The sequence below is a fragment of the Podarcis tiliguerta genome (assembly GCF_965153285.1).
Source record: "Podarcis tiliguerta genome assembly, chromosome: 8".
In the NCBI taxonomy this organism is placed as follows: domain Eukaryota; kingdom Metazoa; phylum Chordata; class Lepidosauria; order Squamata; family Lacertidae; genus Podarcis; species Podarcis tiliguerta.
The window spans coordinates 59521372-59540151 of record NC_139541.1 but is presented as its reverse complement, the minus strand read 5'-3'; the positions used below and the strand labels follow the sequence as shown (position 1 = coordinate 59540151).

Sequence of the window (18780 nt, the reverse complement as noted above, 5' to 3'; positions counted from 1 at the left end):
CTCTGAATGTCGGAGGCTGCTGGGGCAAAACGACAAGGAAGGCCACGACTCCCCATCACCTCCTTTGTGCACACACCATATCGCACATTAAAAGCATGCATCTCAAAATTATCCTGGGAAATGTAGTTTAAGGGTGCTCTGTGGGGAACAAACTATAGTTCCCATGAATCTTTGTGAGGGGACAGGGAGGTGCTTCACATGTATGGTGCGCGTGTGCCAGGAACGGGCCGCTCTTGTAACGTCCTTGCTTTTCCACTCAGTGGGTTTTTGGTCTCATCCTGCGAAGGTGGCTCTTGTGGAGAAAGGCTCGTTCGCCTTTCACGGGTGCTCGTACTGTTCAATGCGTGTGTTGAGGTATGTAAAGACTTGGTGCTGAAGGAGACTAACTTTCTGCGCCTCCTGGAGGCACCTATGGGTGCCTGGGTGGCCAGGCAGCAGGACGTGTGTTGATGGGGAGACTAAACGGAGGGCGAGGTGGATGGGCTTGAAGAAGGCGCTCGGCAGTTCTCCAGTGAAATGACACACCACTCAGCTTATAGATGGGTAGGTAAACAAATTGTGCGCACATCAGAACGGATCTTGTTGCACGGAAAAGGAGACAGATCGTAGCGAGGGGGACCTTTGAAGGGCCAGGTCGCTGGGTTGGATATTTGCTCGTATATTTCAGTTTCCTTCTGAATATAGCTTAATGTTGGCTCTCTCCCCCTCGCGCCCCTCTATAATGCCTGGTTAACCCTCTCACTACTACATAGACATACCTAGTTTTTCTGGACAGAGGCGACACATTTGTGTCTCTTTGAAGTACATGTGAAGAGGGATCCCATTCACGTTTACTCAATGGTAAGCTCCTCTAACTTCGGTGGTGTTTCACTCAGGAGCGAGTGTGAGCTGGGGCGCTCGCCTCTTGGGTACGCTGTATTAGGCCGGCTGTTAACCAGCGAGTTACGCGTGCGTTCAGTTCCATACGCAGCGTGTTCGCACGTTACACCGAACACAGGTACAAGCTGTCTCTACCCATGTGCAGGCGTTTGTGTGAAATTGTACATTTGCACACTTAGCTATTAGGCACACAGACTGTTCATGACACTTCTTGAACGCACAGGTACGCAGATTGCGCAGTCCTAAAACGTTAATCGTGAGCGTCCCTCGTGCGTGCGTGCCTGCGTGTGTAAAAACACGTTTGTATCTAGCTGAAGCGTCATAGATTCTACAGCGGGTGGGATGTCTCCAAGGGTTCTGGGATTCGGGCCCCAGCTGCTCTGTGCGGAGATCATTTCTGCATGCTGAGATACGTCTTTGGTACTAGTGATATTTCAGGCAGGCACTATTAACCAGCGCGCGGGGAAATGCACCGTTTGCTAGTTGTGCTTTCTCAGGTATTTGCAAGATTGAAAAATGAGCTGGCCAATCATGCCACCTGCGACAGAAGGCGGGGATCTACTGGGACTTCCTCCTGTTTTCTTTTGGTCCTTAAGAAATAATAATCGTGGGCCTTCCCCCAGATTTGGCCTCAGGAACTAAGGACGACCTTCGCCAGCGTGGCGGCCTCCAAATATTTTGGACTACAATTCACACCAGCAGGAGCGTAGCTAGGGTTGATGTGTGGTGGGGCAGGCTTCATATTAAGGGGAGCAGAACCTCAGTTAGTTAAGTAATTTTTATGGATTTGCTTGATTTGGGGAGGGGGTAGCTGCCCCTCTTTCCCCCTTGGCTACGCCCATGCCCATCAGCCCCAGCCAACATCTGGAGGGCGCCCGGCTGGCGAAGGTCGTCCAGGGAACTGCGCTCCCAATGTTATTCTAGCATTGATTTTGTTCTTGAGGTCAGAAATGTTAGCACCGTTTCGTACCTCTCTGGATGCGCAGCTTTTCAAAACAACCTGCCTTTGTATATATGGCAAACACAGGGACAAGATCCGGACTCAATGAAGAGAATCCTTTAGGCTGAAGTCCAGAGCACACTCACCGGGGAGCAAGTGCCACTGAATTCAATGGGACTTCCTTCTGAGTAAAGACGTGGCACTGTAAGGCTGCCATCCTGCGGGCACGGATTCCAGAGGCAAACCTTACACAGCACTTATAGTGTCACAGTCGCTTTTTGTATTACTGTGCAAAGACTCCAGTCCCCCACCCCCACCCCTTAACTGCCCCCTGGAAGTCGATGAGACTACAAGGCCTGCACACGTCTGACCTGAGCCCTAAGACGTTCCCTTAACTCAGCCCTTGCTAGGACCTAGAGAACTGATCTGCCTTTGGGAGAATTGCTGCACTTCAAACCACAACCACCACCACGCACCCCACTCCTCCCCTTCACCCCTTTCCTTCGCACCCACCTGAATAAAAAAACGATGTTAAAATTCATTTCTGACGGGGGAACGAGGCGCGCCGCTAGGATTAAACCCATCACAATCCTATAGCAGGCGCGTCTCAATATCCAAATTGGGGCCTTGAGTTGCGTGTGTATGGGTCGTTTCCCCGGGGGCTGACCCCGTGGGATTTACTTCCGAGGAAACTTGCTGCAAGGCTCCGATGCTAAATACCCCCAGCAGCTCCAGCCTTTGCTTAATAATCACACTGAACTCAGCGGATAGCACGCTTGAATCTGCGGGGCTGAAAACGCGCCACGTGAAAAACAGTGGCCTCGGCTCCCACGTGCAATGCAATTAAAACGGCCACGAGAGTTAATTTTTCAAACTTTTGACTGCGGGGGCGGGGGACGACTGTGAAAGGGAATATGGCCTGATTAAAACACAACCAACCACCTAACAGCAGCGACTTCAGGATGAATCAAAAGTGGAGGCTAGCTCCCTTCTCTCTCCTAGGGATGCCGTTTATCCATCGCCCTTCGTTTTTTAAGAAGGACCCAGCCTTCCTTAAATACCGGTAAATAAAAGAAAGCTCCAACTCCCCCCCCCCCCCCCGCTACTACGCGTCCTAAACTGGAGCGCTTTTTCAAGCGCAGCAAAGCCCTTGTCCATTTCAGCAGCCGCGGAAGTCGCGCTTCGCTTGAGAGTTTCTGCGAGCTAGCTGGGCGGATCGATGTTTTTCCATCGCTGCAGGGCCTTCGCTTTCCTTGCTGTCTTTGATACGGAAGAAGCAGCAGGAAGGGAGCGGGGAGGTGGGGGCAGAATTATCACCTTGTTGGGCCTAATAAAATTAAAGCTAAGAGCGGCACGGAGAAAGCCGCCGCTCTCCCCACCCGTCCACCAACAGCCAGGAAAGAGAGTCTTGGGGACCCCGCTCTTCTGCCCTGCGCGTTCCCCAGATGTCGGCTCACCCGGGACACGGCAGGCATTAGTGAGAAGGGCTCTGGTCCTTCTTTCCCATTCACCCCGTTCTTTCACAAATTTAAGTCGCTCTTTTGAAGTTTAATGAGAAATCGCCAAAACCAAATCTACCCGCCCTTACAAACGCAGAAGAGGATTTGAAGTTGTAGCCAACCAAATATACTCAGAGGACAGCCACCGAAATTAATGGACCTAACTTAGTGATGCTCATTGATTTCAATGGGACCACTCTGGGTAGGATACAATCCGCAGTATTGTCATAAAAAAGTCAATAATAATATAAAATGCCCCTTCTCCTCGAGGGTGAAACATTGGCCATTTGTGAAAGCGGCACTTCCACACATCCAGATGTTTTAGGTTGCATGAAGTGGGATTGGAAGAAATGTGTAGCGAGAACAGACCGCTATTGAAGTTTCACCTTTTATTAAATATAAATCTTTTCTCCCCCATGGAGGTGGGAATAAAAGCTAAGAACGACAATCAAAGCAGGGTTTGAATTTCTGGCAAACAGTTGTGCCCCAGAGATAGGCAGATCTACTAGCAGGGCAAGCCTATACAAGTCTACTCGGAAGCAAGCCCCACTGAGCTCCATGGGACATGCTCTCAAGGAAGATTGTGCACAGGATTGCAGCCTTAAGTGATAATTAACTTAGCTTTACTGCTAAGGGATACGCTGCAACCCTACAGCTACTCGCCCGGAAGATGTGTCCAGAATCAAAGTCTGTTTAGTGATATTTACTTTTAAGTAATTATGCCTAGGAATACAGCCCTGCCCCTCGATCCTATGTCTGTTACACTCTGACTTAAATCCCACTATGTTCAGTATGGATCTATGTGCGGGTAGGATCGCAGCCCGATCCTGAAATGATTCCTCGGAGATAAATCTACTCAGTTCAGAGGGGCTTATTCCCCCTCAAGCTCCCTGCTAACTTATTTCGTAGTCACCACATTTGGGCTGCCATGCGCTGGGTCTCTCTTCCTCCGCGACCCCGCGCGTTCAGACGCCGTTTTGAAGTCGCTGCGGAAGCCGAATCTATCCTCGAAACACCCAAGGCGACGGCCGTGCGCTCTGTCTCTTTAACGCGCGCTCCCGGCGCTCTGGGCGCGCTCCCGCCTCTATAACTGGAGTCCATGGAGTTGCATTGGGCTCAGAGGGAGCAAGAACTCGGGAGCATAGGCTGTTAAAGGGAAAGGCTCGCGGGGAAAGAAGCAGCCACCATCCCACCGCGCCGCTCGCTGGGCTACCGGCGGCGAAGGCCATCCATGGCAGCGCAGATCACCACCAGATTTTGACGGATTCTTTCGCCAGGGTTGGGGGCTGCTTTCGTCGTTGTTATTCTCATCCACCTCCAACAACAAACACCCCCCCCCCCGTTTGGGGGCATTTTCCTAGAAGATTTTCGTTGTTGCTTTTTTGGCTGCTGTCCAGATGTTGGTTCACACTTATTCCGCCATGGTGAGTTGGACTTTGTGTGTATGCGCGCATTTGCGGGGGGGGGGGGGGGAGCCGGACGGGGGACGGTGGGAAGGAGGAAAAAGAGAAGAAAATACGCTTTCCGCTTTCTCTATCAAGCTCATTCGAAGAGAAAGTTAATTGAAGGAACCCTATACCTCCAAATTAAGAGAGATTTCACCCTTTAATGTTGGCCAGATGTCAGGGCTCCGCAGCGTCCCCAGTTGATGGTTTAATTCTTTCCTTTGGAGGATTGGGAGGAGGGGGACACACCGAGGCAGCGGAGTCGATTACAAAAGCAGGGGGAGAGAGGAGGAGAAGCCAAGGAGACCTTTCCGACGTGCTGCTTCTGGTAGTTTGCAGCTAGCAAATAAAAGACCCGCTGTCTATGGAGAGAAGGCTTTTTAAAAATTAGTATTGTTTATGCAACGGCTGCGCATTGTTGGTTCTCTTCCCCCTCCCCGTTCGGATTTCACTATTTTTCTCCTTGCTGAAAGCAAAACGAGATGCGGGAGGGAAGGGGTTCAATTGCTATGGGGGGGGGGGATTACAGTAAACAAAGCAAGGTCGATCTCCCCAGTCGGGCACCCTCAACAAAGTCTCGTGCTTTTGCTGTGTCTTGGGTGCTTTCCCCCTCACAGTTTGAAAAGTTAAGTTTGTTTCTAAGCGGAAAAGTGAGGCCAGCTGCAAAGAGGAGATTGTTAAGTGGTGGTTTTCCCCCCATCGCCGTCGAATGCCCAAAGCGGTGCGCTTTTTGTCGTTTTGGCGCAGAGGCTGCTCGGCTTGCCCTGGGGTTGCGGGGAGAAGGCGAGGAGGAGGGCTCGGCTGGCCGGAGATGCGCCTTGCCTGCGGCTCAGGTGTTTCTGAGGCAGTGGGCCCTCGGGGAACTGCGATCTTAGGCCCGGTAACGCGCCCTTCCCTGGCGACGCTGCGTCCCCGGAGGAGCCGTGCGCTCCCGGCAAAGAGGGAGGGCAGGAGGAACAGAGTCCCTGGCAGCGTGGCTCTCTCCAGTGACCATTTTTTCTTTTTCTTCCCTTCTTCCTTCCTCTGCTCGCGTCTCTAGGACCGCTCCGATGGGCTGAACGGGAGCTCCACCGGAGGCCGCCTCTCCCAGCTGTCGTCGCTCAACCAGGCGGCGGCGTACTCGTCGGCTCCCCCTCTGTGCCACACGCCGGCCTCGGACTTCCAGCCGCCTTACTTCCCGCCGCCTTACCCGCAGCCGCCGCTGCCCTACTCACAGAGCCAGGAGACCGGCTACCCGCACCTGGGCGACCCCTACACCGCCATCAACCCCATCCACCAGCACCAGCAGAGCAGCTGGCACTCCCAGCGGGCGCGCCAAGAGGAGGCGGCCGCCGGCCTCCTCTCGCAGACGCACCGCGCGCTCGGCCTGGACCCGCGCAGGGACTACCCCGGCGTGCCGCGCTTGCTCCACGGCCTGGCCGACGGGGCGCACGCCCTGAGCGACGGGCCGCTGGGACTGCACGCCCTGGGCCACCACAGCATCGAGGACATCCAGGTAGGCACGCGGTTGGCTCAAAGGGGGGAATATCCGGGAGGGGAAGGAAAATTCGGGTCCTGGTGGCGGGCGCTTTCGTCGAGGGGCGCGCAGTAAAAGGGACAGTGGCAACCACCGGGGGGGGGGGGCTTTCAAGCCCCTTCTCCAGCAAATATTGCGGGCTGCTGGGAGCCTGTCGCTTGACGCAGAAAGAAGTCCCACCGAGTTCAATGCCCTCCATCCGTCCCATTGGAATCTAGCGTGTGTGTCTGCTTACGTCGGTGGTTGGCTTGCCACTGACTTGGGAAGCCCCCTGGGAGAAAGAAAGGCAGGAGAAAGGGATGGGGTACAAGCAGCGGAGCCTCCCACTCCTCGTCCCACAGTTCAGGCCCGCCGTCCCGTCCCCGCGCCTATCGACGTCGAATTTCGATGAAACCTATTTCGAGTGAAAAGAAACAAACGCCTCTCCTCTGCTGAGACTTTCCCGAGACGACCCTCTCCAACCGCCGGGAATTGTAAAACGGTGGCGAATATATCAAACGAGGGTTTGATGTCAGCTTTAAACTTTAAATGCCTCCTAGGTGATCCCCCTCTTCTCTCCACCCCCTCTAAAAATAATAATAATCGTAATACATTGCCCATTTCTTCCTCCCCAAATCACTGCCTGCTTCAAGAGAGGCTGCGCGTCTTTCACAGTTCCTTTCTTTGAAAGCCATCTTACTAAATACCCCAAATCGTTATTGTTTTTAAAAGATGCAAGCTTCACTCCTGTCTTTACCCAAAACCTGAGCAGATGCGTTTTATTTATTTTGAAATGAAGTGATGGGACGTATAATTCCAACACTTTCCAGTAAGAAAACGGCGCTAATAACTGTAGTTGACGAAGATGAAAACTAAACACGGGGGCGGGGGGGGGCACAGAGGGGAAAAAATGCCTCCCCAATGCTGAAGTCCTACCGGGGAGTAAGTTCTATTGAAATCGGTGGGACTTACTTCCAATGAGATAATGGTCAGGATTTGTTAGCTTTGCGCGACTGGGCAGTTTTTCAGAATATTCGACCCTCCTTCTTCCCTGGGAAAAATGGTTTCGCTCTTCTAGAGTCAAACCCAGAAGCCTCTTCTTGGCCATCGCGAATCCTTCGCTCGCCTTATTTGATTTTCTTTCTTTCTTTCCGCCCGTCCCACCCTCGGATCTAAAACGGCCAAGAATCGTTGAAACGGCTAACAAACAAAAGGTCTTGATCCGGTTTCAAGCAGAACACACCGCTGCAAAAACAACACAACACAAAACAAAAAATACCGTTTCGGATTAGGCTGGACGGGACACATTAGACTGAGGGAAGCGTAGAAAAGGGGAATCCCGTTTTGGATCACGCACGATCCCTGCTTCAAGAAGTGCCTTGAATTATTTTAATCCTTTCCACCCATATTTGCCCACCCCCAACCGACCTGGCCATGTTTGCTCCCAAGTAAGGGACTTTGGCTGCGATCCTAACCATGTCTGCTCAGAAGTAAGTCAAGCTGAATTCAGTGGGGTTTACTCGTAGGTAAGTGGGGTTAGGATTGCAGGCTCAGGGTTTTTCCTTACTTTGCATTGCTGCTCCTTCAGACCTAACAAAGGGCTCGATCTCTAGCCGGAGTTGTTTTGCATCCCGTGGATTTCCATAGGAGGTTTAAGTAAAAACTTGCTTTTGTTTTTCACTCTCTCCCGTTGAATTCAACTGGATTTTTAAAACGCTTAATTCCGAATGGCTCACCCCCAACAATAGGAATCTGCCCCCTGCATTTTTAAAATACGTTCAAGGCTGAGAAGTTACTAAGGAAGGAATCTCATTGAACTCGGTGGCACCTACTTCTGAGTAATCCTGTGCAGGATCGCGCTACTCCCGCGTATTCGTGTGTGTGGACCTGAGGTCTTTGGCTGCTGCTGCCGGTAAATTTGGTTGTCTCCGACTAACTTACACCTAGAGTAGACGCATTTAAATCAATGGAGCGAAGTTAGTCATGCCCATTCATTTCAATGGCTCTAAAGCGGTACACAACCAGTAGCTCCCTGATTTATTTATATTTTTTAAAATAAGTGAAACGCTTAAAAATAATGATGGACTTTCCCCAATCATTCGGTCGTTTTTGTCATTCTTATTTTCAACAATCTTTCCTCCCCGGGGCATTTTGCCATCTTTTTGTGGGCTACTGACTGAGTCTCTCAAAACTATTTGCAAGGAGAGATGACAGTCAAGGACCCGGGCCATTTTGGGTACATATCTACAGGCGGGGGTGGAGTTGCTGGCTTAGTCGAGGGCTTTCTCTGCTAGGAACCAGTTTGAACAACTTGTCCAGAACCAAAAATAGGAAAATGACATTGTGGGGTGGCTTCTTAGTAAACCAAAACAAAAAACCTTTTAGGTTTAAAAACCAAACAAACAAAAGCCATAATTGCCGTACTGATGTCTCGAAGCAATCACTTTCTGAGTTTTGAAACGTACTCAGAAAGTGCAAGGAAGGGAACTCCCAGTAATAGTTAACTAGAAGTAAGATGCGGGGAGGGAGCCCCTAATTGGGTTTTTGTTTTCCTCCTGAACACAACAGTAATTTGGCTTCTGGTTCCAGCAAAACATAATAATAAAAAAATAAGCAAATACAATTCAAATGCTCATAGTTACTCCTGAATTCAAGTTTATTCAAATAAGGGCTTGCTCCAAAGCTTGAATCGCAGGCTTGGGTCCCAGATGTTTCCACGGGAGCTAAACAGTTGCATAAATCTCTCCCAATAGGGGCTTAATGGGGGCTCAATGGGGTTTAGCAGTGTTTGCCTTTAGCTGAATGATGCCATGTATCTTGAAAGAGCAGTCCTGGATTCTCTTGAGGTTTATTTCCCTCTAGAAACATGGCCTTCTTGGTGTGTGTTTGTTTGTTTTGCTTGCTTTTGAGTAATAAAAGGGGAAGGGCCTGTCAGGTTTTTTTTCTTTCCTTCTCTCTCCCTCTGAATTATGAAATAAAGTTTCTGAAAATATGAAAAAGTTATTTAACGATTCCAACGCCTCTTTAAAACTCCTGTTTGAGAGAGATGTTGTAAGGAGATAGTTTCGTTTCCTCTTACAGATTTTTTTTTTAAAACCACGTTTAATTTCTCTAGGAAACCCCTATATTTGATGGAGATGTGGGTTGGCTTCTTAATCTCCCCCTATCCCACCCACCAAGCCCCACACAGCTTAAACTTTATATTCCCACCTAGTGTCTCGAATGTTAAAAACGCTTCATGTGGATACTTGCAGTAATCCTTGCACAACAACTCTGCATGCTGAGGCCACGTAAATAATCTTTGCCCGTTGTTCTTTCAGGCTGTGGATGAAACTGGCATGAATCTCTTGGACCAGTCTGTGATCAAGAAAGGTAAGGAAACTTGTCTCATGCGGGGATGGTTTCATGGTTTTGTTGTTTTTAATTTTTGAAGGGGGTGGGCATGGAAAGCTTGAAAATGGGAATCAACGTTCAGAACAGGACGGGGTGCTTTGGCATAGCCAATTCGTGTTTGTTTGTGTTTGGATGTAGTAGAATCCAGGCTATTGAGACCATCCCTAAGACTTTGGCTTCTCTTCATATTCCCCATCTTGGTCTTAGACGTAAGCGCATCGACTTACCGCCGTTTTTCAGATCTGGGCTTTGACTGAAGCTCTGCTTTTGTTGAGGGATACAGGGGGACCTAGGACAGCTCAATGCTTTTTGGCACCTGAGGCAAACTTCACAATGGTGCCCAAGGAAGAAAAGGGTCAAGAAAGATCGACAAGAGCAAAGGTTGTGGGTGGGGAGAAAGAAAGATTGGCATTGGGATCTGCTGCCCTGGTGGACCCTGTCACCTGAGGCAGTTGCCTCACCTTGCCTCATGGGCAGCCTGGCCCTGGGGGACCCCAACTTCCCCCAACTTAAGTAATTAGTTCAGGGAGCCTTGACCTGTGGCCCAATACATTCTCTAATGCTGCTAGATGTATATAAAATAACACTAACATGTGGACTTGTAGTGGGGGAGAGAATAGGGGTGTGAGAGAGAGTGCATAAAATCTCCCCCCCTTCTCTTCCCTCTGCCCAGGTTTCCAACTGTGCCATATCAATGCCAGTTTAGGCACTCCTAATGGGAATGCCAGTTTTCAGATTTGGGGGCACTCCAGAAGAGAACAGACCCTGAGAGCTATTGATTTACCCTTATCTCTGCTGCTGTGTGGGAGATAAGGGCTTTGTGGTGATGGTGGTGGCTTTTAAGGCTTGGGTCTCTCTGTTTCTTTACCCCCCCTCAAGGCATTTTTGGCTGGCCTCTGTCTGAGTGTACCCACCACCACCAGAGCTAAATGCGCCACAGTTACTGAGGCAAAGACATTTGGATTTTGAAGTAGAAATCAAGCAAGGAGGCAGAGCTTTCCAGTCCAGTCTGTGATTGTTTCCTTGGCTCTTCCTGAATGCTCCTCTCGGATATATTAAATATATTATTCCCCGAGCAAATTGGTGATGTTGTTTGTTTATGCAAAGGCTTGCTCATCTCCAAATTGTAGAAATAGCTGTAGACCTGAAATGGTTTTGGAGAAGTGAGGAAAGGACTTGTAAGGCCAGTGGGAAGTTGTGTGTGTGTAAGTAAAGCTAGTGCATTTTGTACAGCACGCCCTATACACTGTCAAAATCATCATCGGAACAAATGCCACTTAATATCTCATGCAATAGTCTTCAATGTTTTTCAGACCATGGGACCCCCATTAGCCCAAATGTGCATTTGGAGACCCACCTCCTAAATTTATTTATTTTTATTTATCCTACCACATTTGTATGGTGTTAATGCTGCTGTCGCAACCCACCTTAAATCCAGTGAAAACCAAATATCAAGAGGATAAAATTTGGTGACTTAATGAGACAGGGCTAAGACCACACCATGTGTTTAAAGGACGTCAAAAGCATACACCTACCTCCAGAATTCTGGGAATTATAGTCTACCCTTAACAAACTACAGTTTCCAGGATTCTTGGAGTGCGGAGTGCGGGATGTGTTTTAAATTTATGGTGTGCACAGAGCCCAGGATGGAACCTTTTGTATTTATTTCAGTCATAATGACCCCGGCCTTGGGATGAAGCCCACTGGACAATAGTGGACCTTTTGAGTAAACATGTCTGAAGTCAAGCTGCACAAACAACAAAATGAAAGAGGAAAGAGAATGATAGGCTCAATATTTTCATCAGTAAATTTGAGTGTTGTTTGTTTGTTTCTTCCCTGGGGTGGTGAGGGGAATTTGAACGCTTGCATCTCTTGACTAGAAAGCTCATTATTAAATCAAGCCATAGTTTAATGTGCTCTGGTGCTTCTCTGAAGGCCTGAGATATGGATCTGCTGTTCCCTACCTATAAACTCCTAGCACATGGCAGGGGCAGAACATGGCATTGTGTGTTATATAGGCTGGAACGTTTTATGTTCTAGGAAAGCATGATTAGTAAGCATAGTGATCTATGCTGCTTCTTAAGGTGCTCAACCTCCTGGAATGGGGTGGTTTGAGTGGGGTGGTGGGAGCAACAGTAGAGTGGTCAGTTAACTCTCCAATTGAAATCTCATCAAAGCAGACCTGGAGTCGAGAAAAACTCTGCCCAGCTCTTCAGTAAAAGTGAGTGGGTATGAGAAAAAACACCTGTAAGATCAAAATAGAGCCTTCAGGGGGTAGAATACTTACCCAGCTATTTGTCTTTATTAGTGAACAGTTGTAATGTTATTTCGCAAACTTCTCCCGAACAGTGTGTGTGTTTTGTGTATGACTTCTTTTAATAACACTGATCCTTAGCTTGCCTTTTTATTTATCATTTGACCCCACAACTCTATGATCCTATGAATTCAAGCTGCTAAGAAGGCCAGCAAGGCGCCAATTTGCAGTAAAACAAATAGTGTAAGATTAAACCGGCAGACTACAGTGGTGTTGCAAATCACAAAAGGAGACATGGTGTTAAAGCTGACTTTACAGCCAAAGGGAGAAAGTCATTGCCATCTTCTGAACGCTCTGAAAGGATCCAAACAGTCAAGAATCCAACCCCCCAAAAAGTCTTGCTTCTGGCAGGTGTCACTCTAAACTTCCTAGGTCAGGGTTTGCTAGGTTGGTGCTTTCCAGATGTTTTGGACTGTAACTCTCATCAGCCCCAGGCAGCTGGGAGCTGTGGTCAAAAACATTTGGAAATACCAGGTTGGGGAAAATGTTCTAGAATCTAAATGATGGCACAGTTGATGGTGCAGCATCATGGCTAAGAGAGCTAACTGGAAATCCCTTGTTCATACTGTATGTCTGCCACAAATGACAGGCAACTGTCCTTTGGTAATATTGGAATACTGTAATAATACCAGCCAACAGACACCAGTGTGGTGTGGTGTGGTGTGTACAGAGGACTGCATTTGGATACAAATCCCCACTCACCTGTGAAATTCTCAGCGTATGCATTCGTCCATACTAGCCTACCTCATAGGGTTGTTGTGAGGACAACATGAGGATAAGTCAACATATGATGCACTGAATACATTGGCAGAAGGACAGGGAAAAGATGACAGTTTGTTCAATGTACATGGAGATTGGGGGGGAGGGAGAGAACACTCTATAATTATTTAAAATTATTATCACATTTTGATAGGAAGACCCTAGTATAAGATTCCTGCACGTGTCATAAATTATGTAGGGCAGAGGTGTTTCCAGACCAGCTTTCCCTTTTAAAATACATGGAAGAAGTGGACTTATACATTTCCTATTCTGTATAGGGTTTGGTTCACACGCAACACTAAACAGTGGTTTGTTTAAGGCTAAGCCATGGTTTGTTGAACAAACCACGAGTTGTCCCACAGACAATCAAAGAAACCATGGACTGTTCGTTTTCCAGTTCCTCTAGCCTTGTGCCTTTGTGGTATTGCGAGTATGTCAGGTGGAGTGGTCAGGCAAACCATGGTTAAGGAGGGGTGCTGGGTTCGTACATCATGTAAACCATAGTTTAATAGCTTTCTCTGTGAATCAGGTCTGTGTATTTCAAAGCGGAAAGGTACGACCTTCATAATGTGGTTTATGCTACATAGATGTATTCTTATCTTTGTTCAAGTACAAAACAGCACAAGGCTCTTGTGTGTGCATGTGTAGATAGCAGAAGGGAGACATTTTAAAAGCTGAATTCCCCAGTCCAGCTATCGTTGCGATTTCATGTGAATTGCAGCAACCCATGACTTTTAGTAATGGTGCAAGATTTAACAATTTAAGTCAGGGCTGGTAAATCAACTGGTAAAGTTAGTTGATTGATTGGTCAGAACCTATTTGAATAAGTGGGGCTGAGAGGGATCCTTTGAAGATATTTGTTTTTGCGTTACTGTAGCATAGTACAAGGAAATGGGGGTGAGGGGAAGAAAAGAAATGGAATTTCTGTCCAACAATGTGTAGCGGTTTTTGTTAACTTTCTCACACATTTAGTATTTAGTGATAGGGAAATTCGTTTACATTTAATCAATGGGTTTAAAGGTAGATGACCAAGCAACTAAAAATGTTCTAAGTGGTGAAATGTTCCCCACTGCCCCCCAAAAGGCCCTAGGCTGATCTAACAGATCTTGAGATACGAGAGAAATGTATACAAGCCATGCAGAAAACTAGTCCTATACATGAGAATGTACAAGTACCGGTACTTCAGTCCAATGTCTTTCTTTCTCCCAAATGTACCTAGTTTCTAAACTCCTAAACTGAACTTTCAGCCTAAGCCAGAATGATGGCAAAACACACATTCATCCTGCTACCCCCAATTAAATAGCAGGGAACTGGAACTAGGTCTGTTTCCCAAATAAGCCAATATTTGCTGATTGATTAATCAATTTGCTAAAGTTGCACACTAGTCAATACAATAAGTCTGGAGAATAAAATAATACTACTTCTGTTTTGGATAATGCACAAGGTATTTCCTCTCGGGGGAAGGGGAAGGCTGCGATGGCCCTGTACAGCTTTTAGAAGCAGTTGTATTTTAAAATAACAATTAAACTGCAACTCAATTAACCAGGGTACTTTTTTAGTGGGTTGAAAGTGTTTCCCCTGCATCGGTTCATCTAATTGATTCAATGCTGCAGCCCTAATTAAACCCATTTCCTGCCAAATCCGATTCTGCTATTCAAGAGTAGAGGCCAGGCATCTCCCAAAAGAATGACACGCAGTCGAGTCTGAATGAAGGAGAAATGCAATCCATTGTCAAGAAGCAAATTATATTTTGGGGAGGGGGAGGCAGACGAAGTGTTCTCAGAAGAGTATTGCCCACCAGAGATCTGAAGTCCAAGAAATGGAATGATTTTGGCTTTAAAACGGTTCTTTGGGAAAACTCCACAGTTAGCTTGGCTTTTGGCAGGCAGGCTCTAAACCAACGCCCTTTTTCCAGCCATGGGATAAACTGTTTTCCCGCCCCTTTGGAGAGAAAATATGTTTCGGGCCTGAATAAGGAGAACCTGTGGCAGAGAAGGGGGAATCTCAGGTTTGGGGGCCAAATGCAGACTTCTCTGGCCCTCAGGACACGACACAGATGAGCCACACCCCTGACCAGCCCTGCTTTGCAACCCCCTGGGGTGTTTTGATCTAGTGGAAGGTGTCCTTGCGCTCCAATAATGCTGCTTGCTTGCCTGGTTGAAGCATGGGTAGGTGAGGCCTGTGTGTGTGTGTGTGTGTGTGTGTGTGTGTGTGTGTAGATACTACTAGCCTCTTGTAGAAAGGTTAAAATGGACATTCCCTCCTCTGTCCGCTCCTGCCTCTGGCCCCTCCCATCACCGACACATGGCCCTCAAAAGGTTATCCAGAAAGGAGTGTGGCCCTTGGGATGAAACAAAATTTCTCATCTGGGTCTATGGGCCATCATAAGCCAGGCAGGTTCTTGAGGGAGAGGTTCTAGCGCGAGCCAAGGCAAAGAAAGTTGTCACTGATAAAAAAAACCTTGGCCTAAACTGTGTTTTTGCCGCTTAATTCAAATACAACCTGGGTGCACCGAGTGGTGCAGCCCACCCAAATCCTGTAGTATTTATCCATCACATTCATAACCCACCTTTCTTTCATGACTTCAAGGTGGCGTACATGGCTCTCTCCCTCCCCATTCTCACAGTAACCCTGGTTAGGCTGAGACCCAGGCCGCCCAGTGACTTTCATCTCTGAGTGGGGATTTGAAACCATGTCTCTGAGGTGGAGCTAGAAGCTCTTCCGCTTGTGTGGTGTAGTGGTTAAGAGCTGTAGTCTCGTAATCTAGTGAACCAGGTTCGCGTCTCCGCTCCTCCACATGCAGCTGCTGGGTGACCTTGGGCCAGTCACACTTCTCTGAAGTCTCTCAGCCCCACTCACCTCACAGAGTGTTTGTTGTGAGGGAGGAAGGGAAAGGAGAATGTTAGCCGCTTGGAGACTCCTAAAGGGGAGTGAAAGGCGGGATATCAAATCCAAACTACTCCTCCTCTTCTTCTTCTTCTTCTTCTTCTTCTTCTTCTTCTTCTTCCGTTGCCTTCTGCCAATGACTTGGCAGCTTGGAGTTGGGACATCTGCCTTCAGGTTTCTTGCTCTGCCCTGGCTTTCCCTGGTAGGCCTTGGTTCAGCTCCCTTTCTGTAAAATGGGTACGATGAGTGATGGAACTGATCAAGCTGAGATTATATTGATTACCATCTCTGGAACACGGTGCCTTACAGCGCCGCGCTTTCTAGCACAGGCCTGCCTCAGGTCCCTATTCCCAAAGATTTGACAAGCTAAAACAGAGCGTGGGGTTCAAATGCTGCTGCCTCCGTTTGGCTGGATCGCGCTGCATCTTGTACAACAGTCGGCGAGGGAGAAGAGGAACGAGGAGACTTTGTCCTCCGAGGACATCTTTTCACATTTCGTTGTGCTAGGCAGGCAGGCAAACTGCTCGATCGCAGGCGAGGGCCTCTTTGGATGGGATCGACTCATAGGACTCCCTCCCTCGCCCCCCCCCCCGCCCAGATTTTTGCTGTGGCTCTCCTCCCCCACACTTTTCAAAGTCCTAAAATGCCCCAGAAAAAAAAATGCATCTCCCCCCTCCCCAAAATCTGTGGAGCAATTTCCTTGGCACGTCCAGGTGTTCGCCAAGCATTTATAGCCGAAGGGGAGATGGGTTTCAAAAATAATAATCAAAGATGACAGGCAATGCCTTTTAAACGTCTTCACCGCGCCGGGAAAGGCGGGGGGAGATCCCCTCGCTTCTATAAATAAAAGTTACACTCCAAAACGGTCTCTTTTCCTTTGCTTCTGCCCAAGCTTACTCACGAGTAAATGTGCCTAGGATCGTAGCCATTCGTTTTGAATGGGTGAGGTTTGGTTTTGGTTTTTTTAAAAAATGTTTGTATTAAAATATTTTAATGGATGAGAGTTTTAAAGTTTCAACCGTGGGCACGCTTACCTGAGAGTAACACCTGTTGCACTTGTCAGGGCTTGCTTTAGAGTAGATATGCGTAGGAATTGCGCGGTGAGGCTGAGATTCTATTGAATTTGACACGTGTGAGTCGCGAGAATCTGAAGCGAAAAGCTCAATACTATATTGTATCGGTTTGCTTGCATTTTCAGGAAGCCCAAAACGATTCGACTTTCGAAAATGTTACGGAATTAAGCTGAAAACTCGCGCCGCGTTTGGGGTGGTGGTGTTGTTTATGCTTTTTTCCCTTTTTTCCTTTTTTGCTGAGGGAAATAGTTGGAGGGGGTGTTTTCTCTCTCTTCTTTTCTTTTTACACAGGATGGTTGAAAAGATGACAGTTAAAAGTGTCATAGAGCATTTACATCTTTAGAGAAGTATTCGGAGTCCCGAGTAGAAAACTTAGTGGAGGGTCACTAGTAGGAGACGCCCTGCAATCAAATGAGTAAACACTCATCTCAACGAGTCTACTCGGAGTAGGGCTTTAATGGTGGCTGACACCCTTAAGACAAGAAAGGAAAGGCAGAAATTGCGAGATGCGATCGCCAAAATAGAAAATTCATAAAAAGTTCCGAGATAACTATTAAATTCTCTCGAAAGCAAAAGGAGAAAACGCACATATATATTTTCCATAGAGAAACTGAGCCTTTCGGTTTCCCCCTAGACTGACAGCCCGATGCTGCGCCCATTTGGTCTTGGTTTATTTATTAAATTTGTCGGTCGCTTTATCTCGCCTGGGGCAACTTGCCCAGCGACTTACAAGTGATTTCAGTGGAGAATTCGCCATGGGGGATGTCGAGGGGGTGTCAGGCAGCCTCTGAATCTCCCTGTCTCTCTCTGCTGTGGGTTGTTGGATCTGTTAGAAGTGAATCAAACAAACCAGAGAAAATGGTAGAAGTGGAACGGATTTAAACACAGGGTGAAATTTACCAGCAGTGTTCATAATCGTAGCGGCGAGAGGCGCAGAGCGGGCGACCTCGGGTTTCTTCTCCTTGCATCCGGAGCGAAGCGGCTCTGCGTCTTTGAGCGCGCGGTGGTTGCTGAGTCTCTTTTCCGCCTCTTCTCTGCTCGAGGAGGAGAAGCCGATCGGAGATATAATAGAACTGCAGAATTGTAGAGCTGCAAGGGACTCATGTGCGTAGCCAGCTGGGTGCGGTGGGAGCAACTGCCCCCCTAAATCAAGTAAATAAATAAAAATACTTAACTAACTGACCAACTGCATCACAGATAACTCGGTTCTGTCTCCCCCCAAACACAAAGCCTGCCCCGCTGTAATAAATCCTAGCTACGTCCATGAAGGGACCCCCAAAGGTCATCTATTGCAACCCCTTACAATGCAGGTATCACAGCCGAAGAATCCCTGGCAGATGGTCATCAAACTTCTCTTTAAAAACCTCCAAGGAAGGAGAGTCCCCGACCTTTCGAGGGAGACCGTTCCTCTGTCGGATCAGGGCCATTTCCCCACCTCAACAGCCACTTTTACTTATCCAGAGCGAAGTTCCACGGGGTTTACTCCCAAGGAAGTCTGCGGTTTTAGCCCCGTTTATCTGGCATTAAGCCCCATGGAATGCAGCGGGACTTCTTCATAGCCGTGACTAGGAGGACTGGGCTCTAAGCGTGCCTTGAGGGGTTGTTTCCAGCATTGTCGTACTCGGAGTAGCCCCACTGAAATAAATTGATATCTTAGGTCCATTCATTTCAATGGGTTGTATCTACGTTTTACTCAGAGTAAGCCCACCGAAATTAATGGAACAAAGTCAAACGTGTCTGTTAATTGCAATGGATCTACTCTGAGTAGGTCTTGCACTGGCTGCAACCCGTACAGTGTGTAACCCCTATACATGTGTACTCAGGAGTAAGCCTCATTAAGTTTTTCATTGGATACAGAACGCCAGCCTTAGAAGTATTTCTTTCTTTGCATCAAATACTTTCAAGGTCTCTCACTTTTCCAATCTCCATACCCGATTTAGGGTGGGGGGAAAACTCAGGATTAATTTTCCTTGGAACCAATCCCATTGATATGGATCCTGATTCTCTGCAGCTCTACTCTAAAGCAAGTTGTCCCATTGACTTAAGTGAGGGATCATTCCCATTTTATGATTGCACAGCCTACAAGTCTAGACACAT

General features: G+C 47.9%; 1 protein-coding gene across 4 annotated transcripts in view; it reads left to right on the top strand.

Annotated features, from left to right (window-relative positions):
• The window catches only part of TFAP2E (transcription factor AP-2 epsilon), a 72117-nt gene that overhangs the window by 4451 nt on the left and 48886 nt on the right, over window positions 1-18780 (top strand). For 2 of the 4 annotated variants that reach the window (XM_083453308.1, XM_083453306.1), the window contains exons 1-3: window positions 4415-4742; window positions 5803-6258; window positions 9579-9630. In XM_083453308.1, the coding sequence (XP_083309434.1) occupies window positions 4716-4742; window positions 5803-6258; window positions 9579-9630 (535 nt within the window). In that variant the 5' untranslated portion in view covers window positions 4415-4715. Of the gene's footprint in view, window positions 1-4414; window positions 4743-5802; window positions 6259-9578; window positions 9631-18780 lie in introns of those variants that run through there. The other 2 variants (XM_083453305.1, XM_083453307.1) reach the window with 1 other exon arrangement.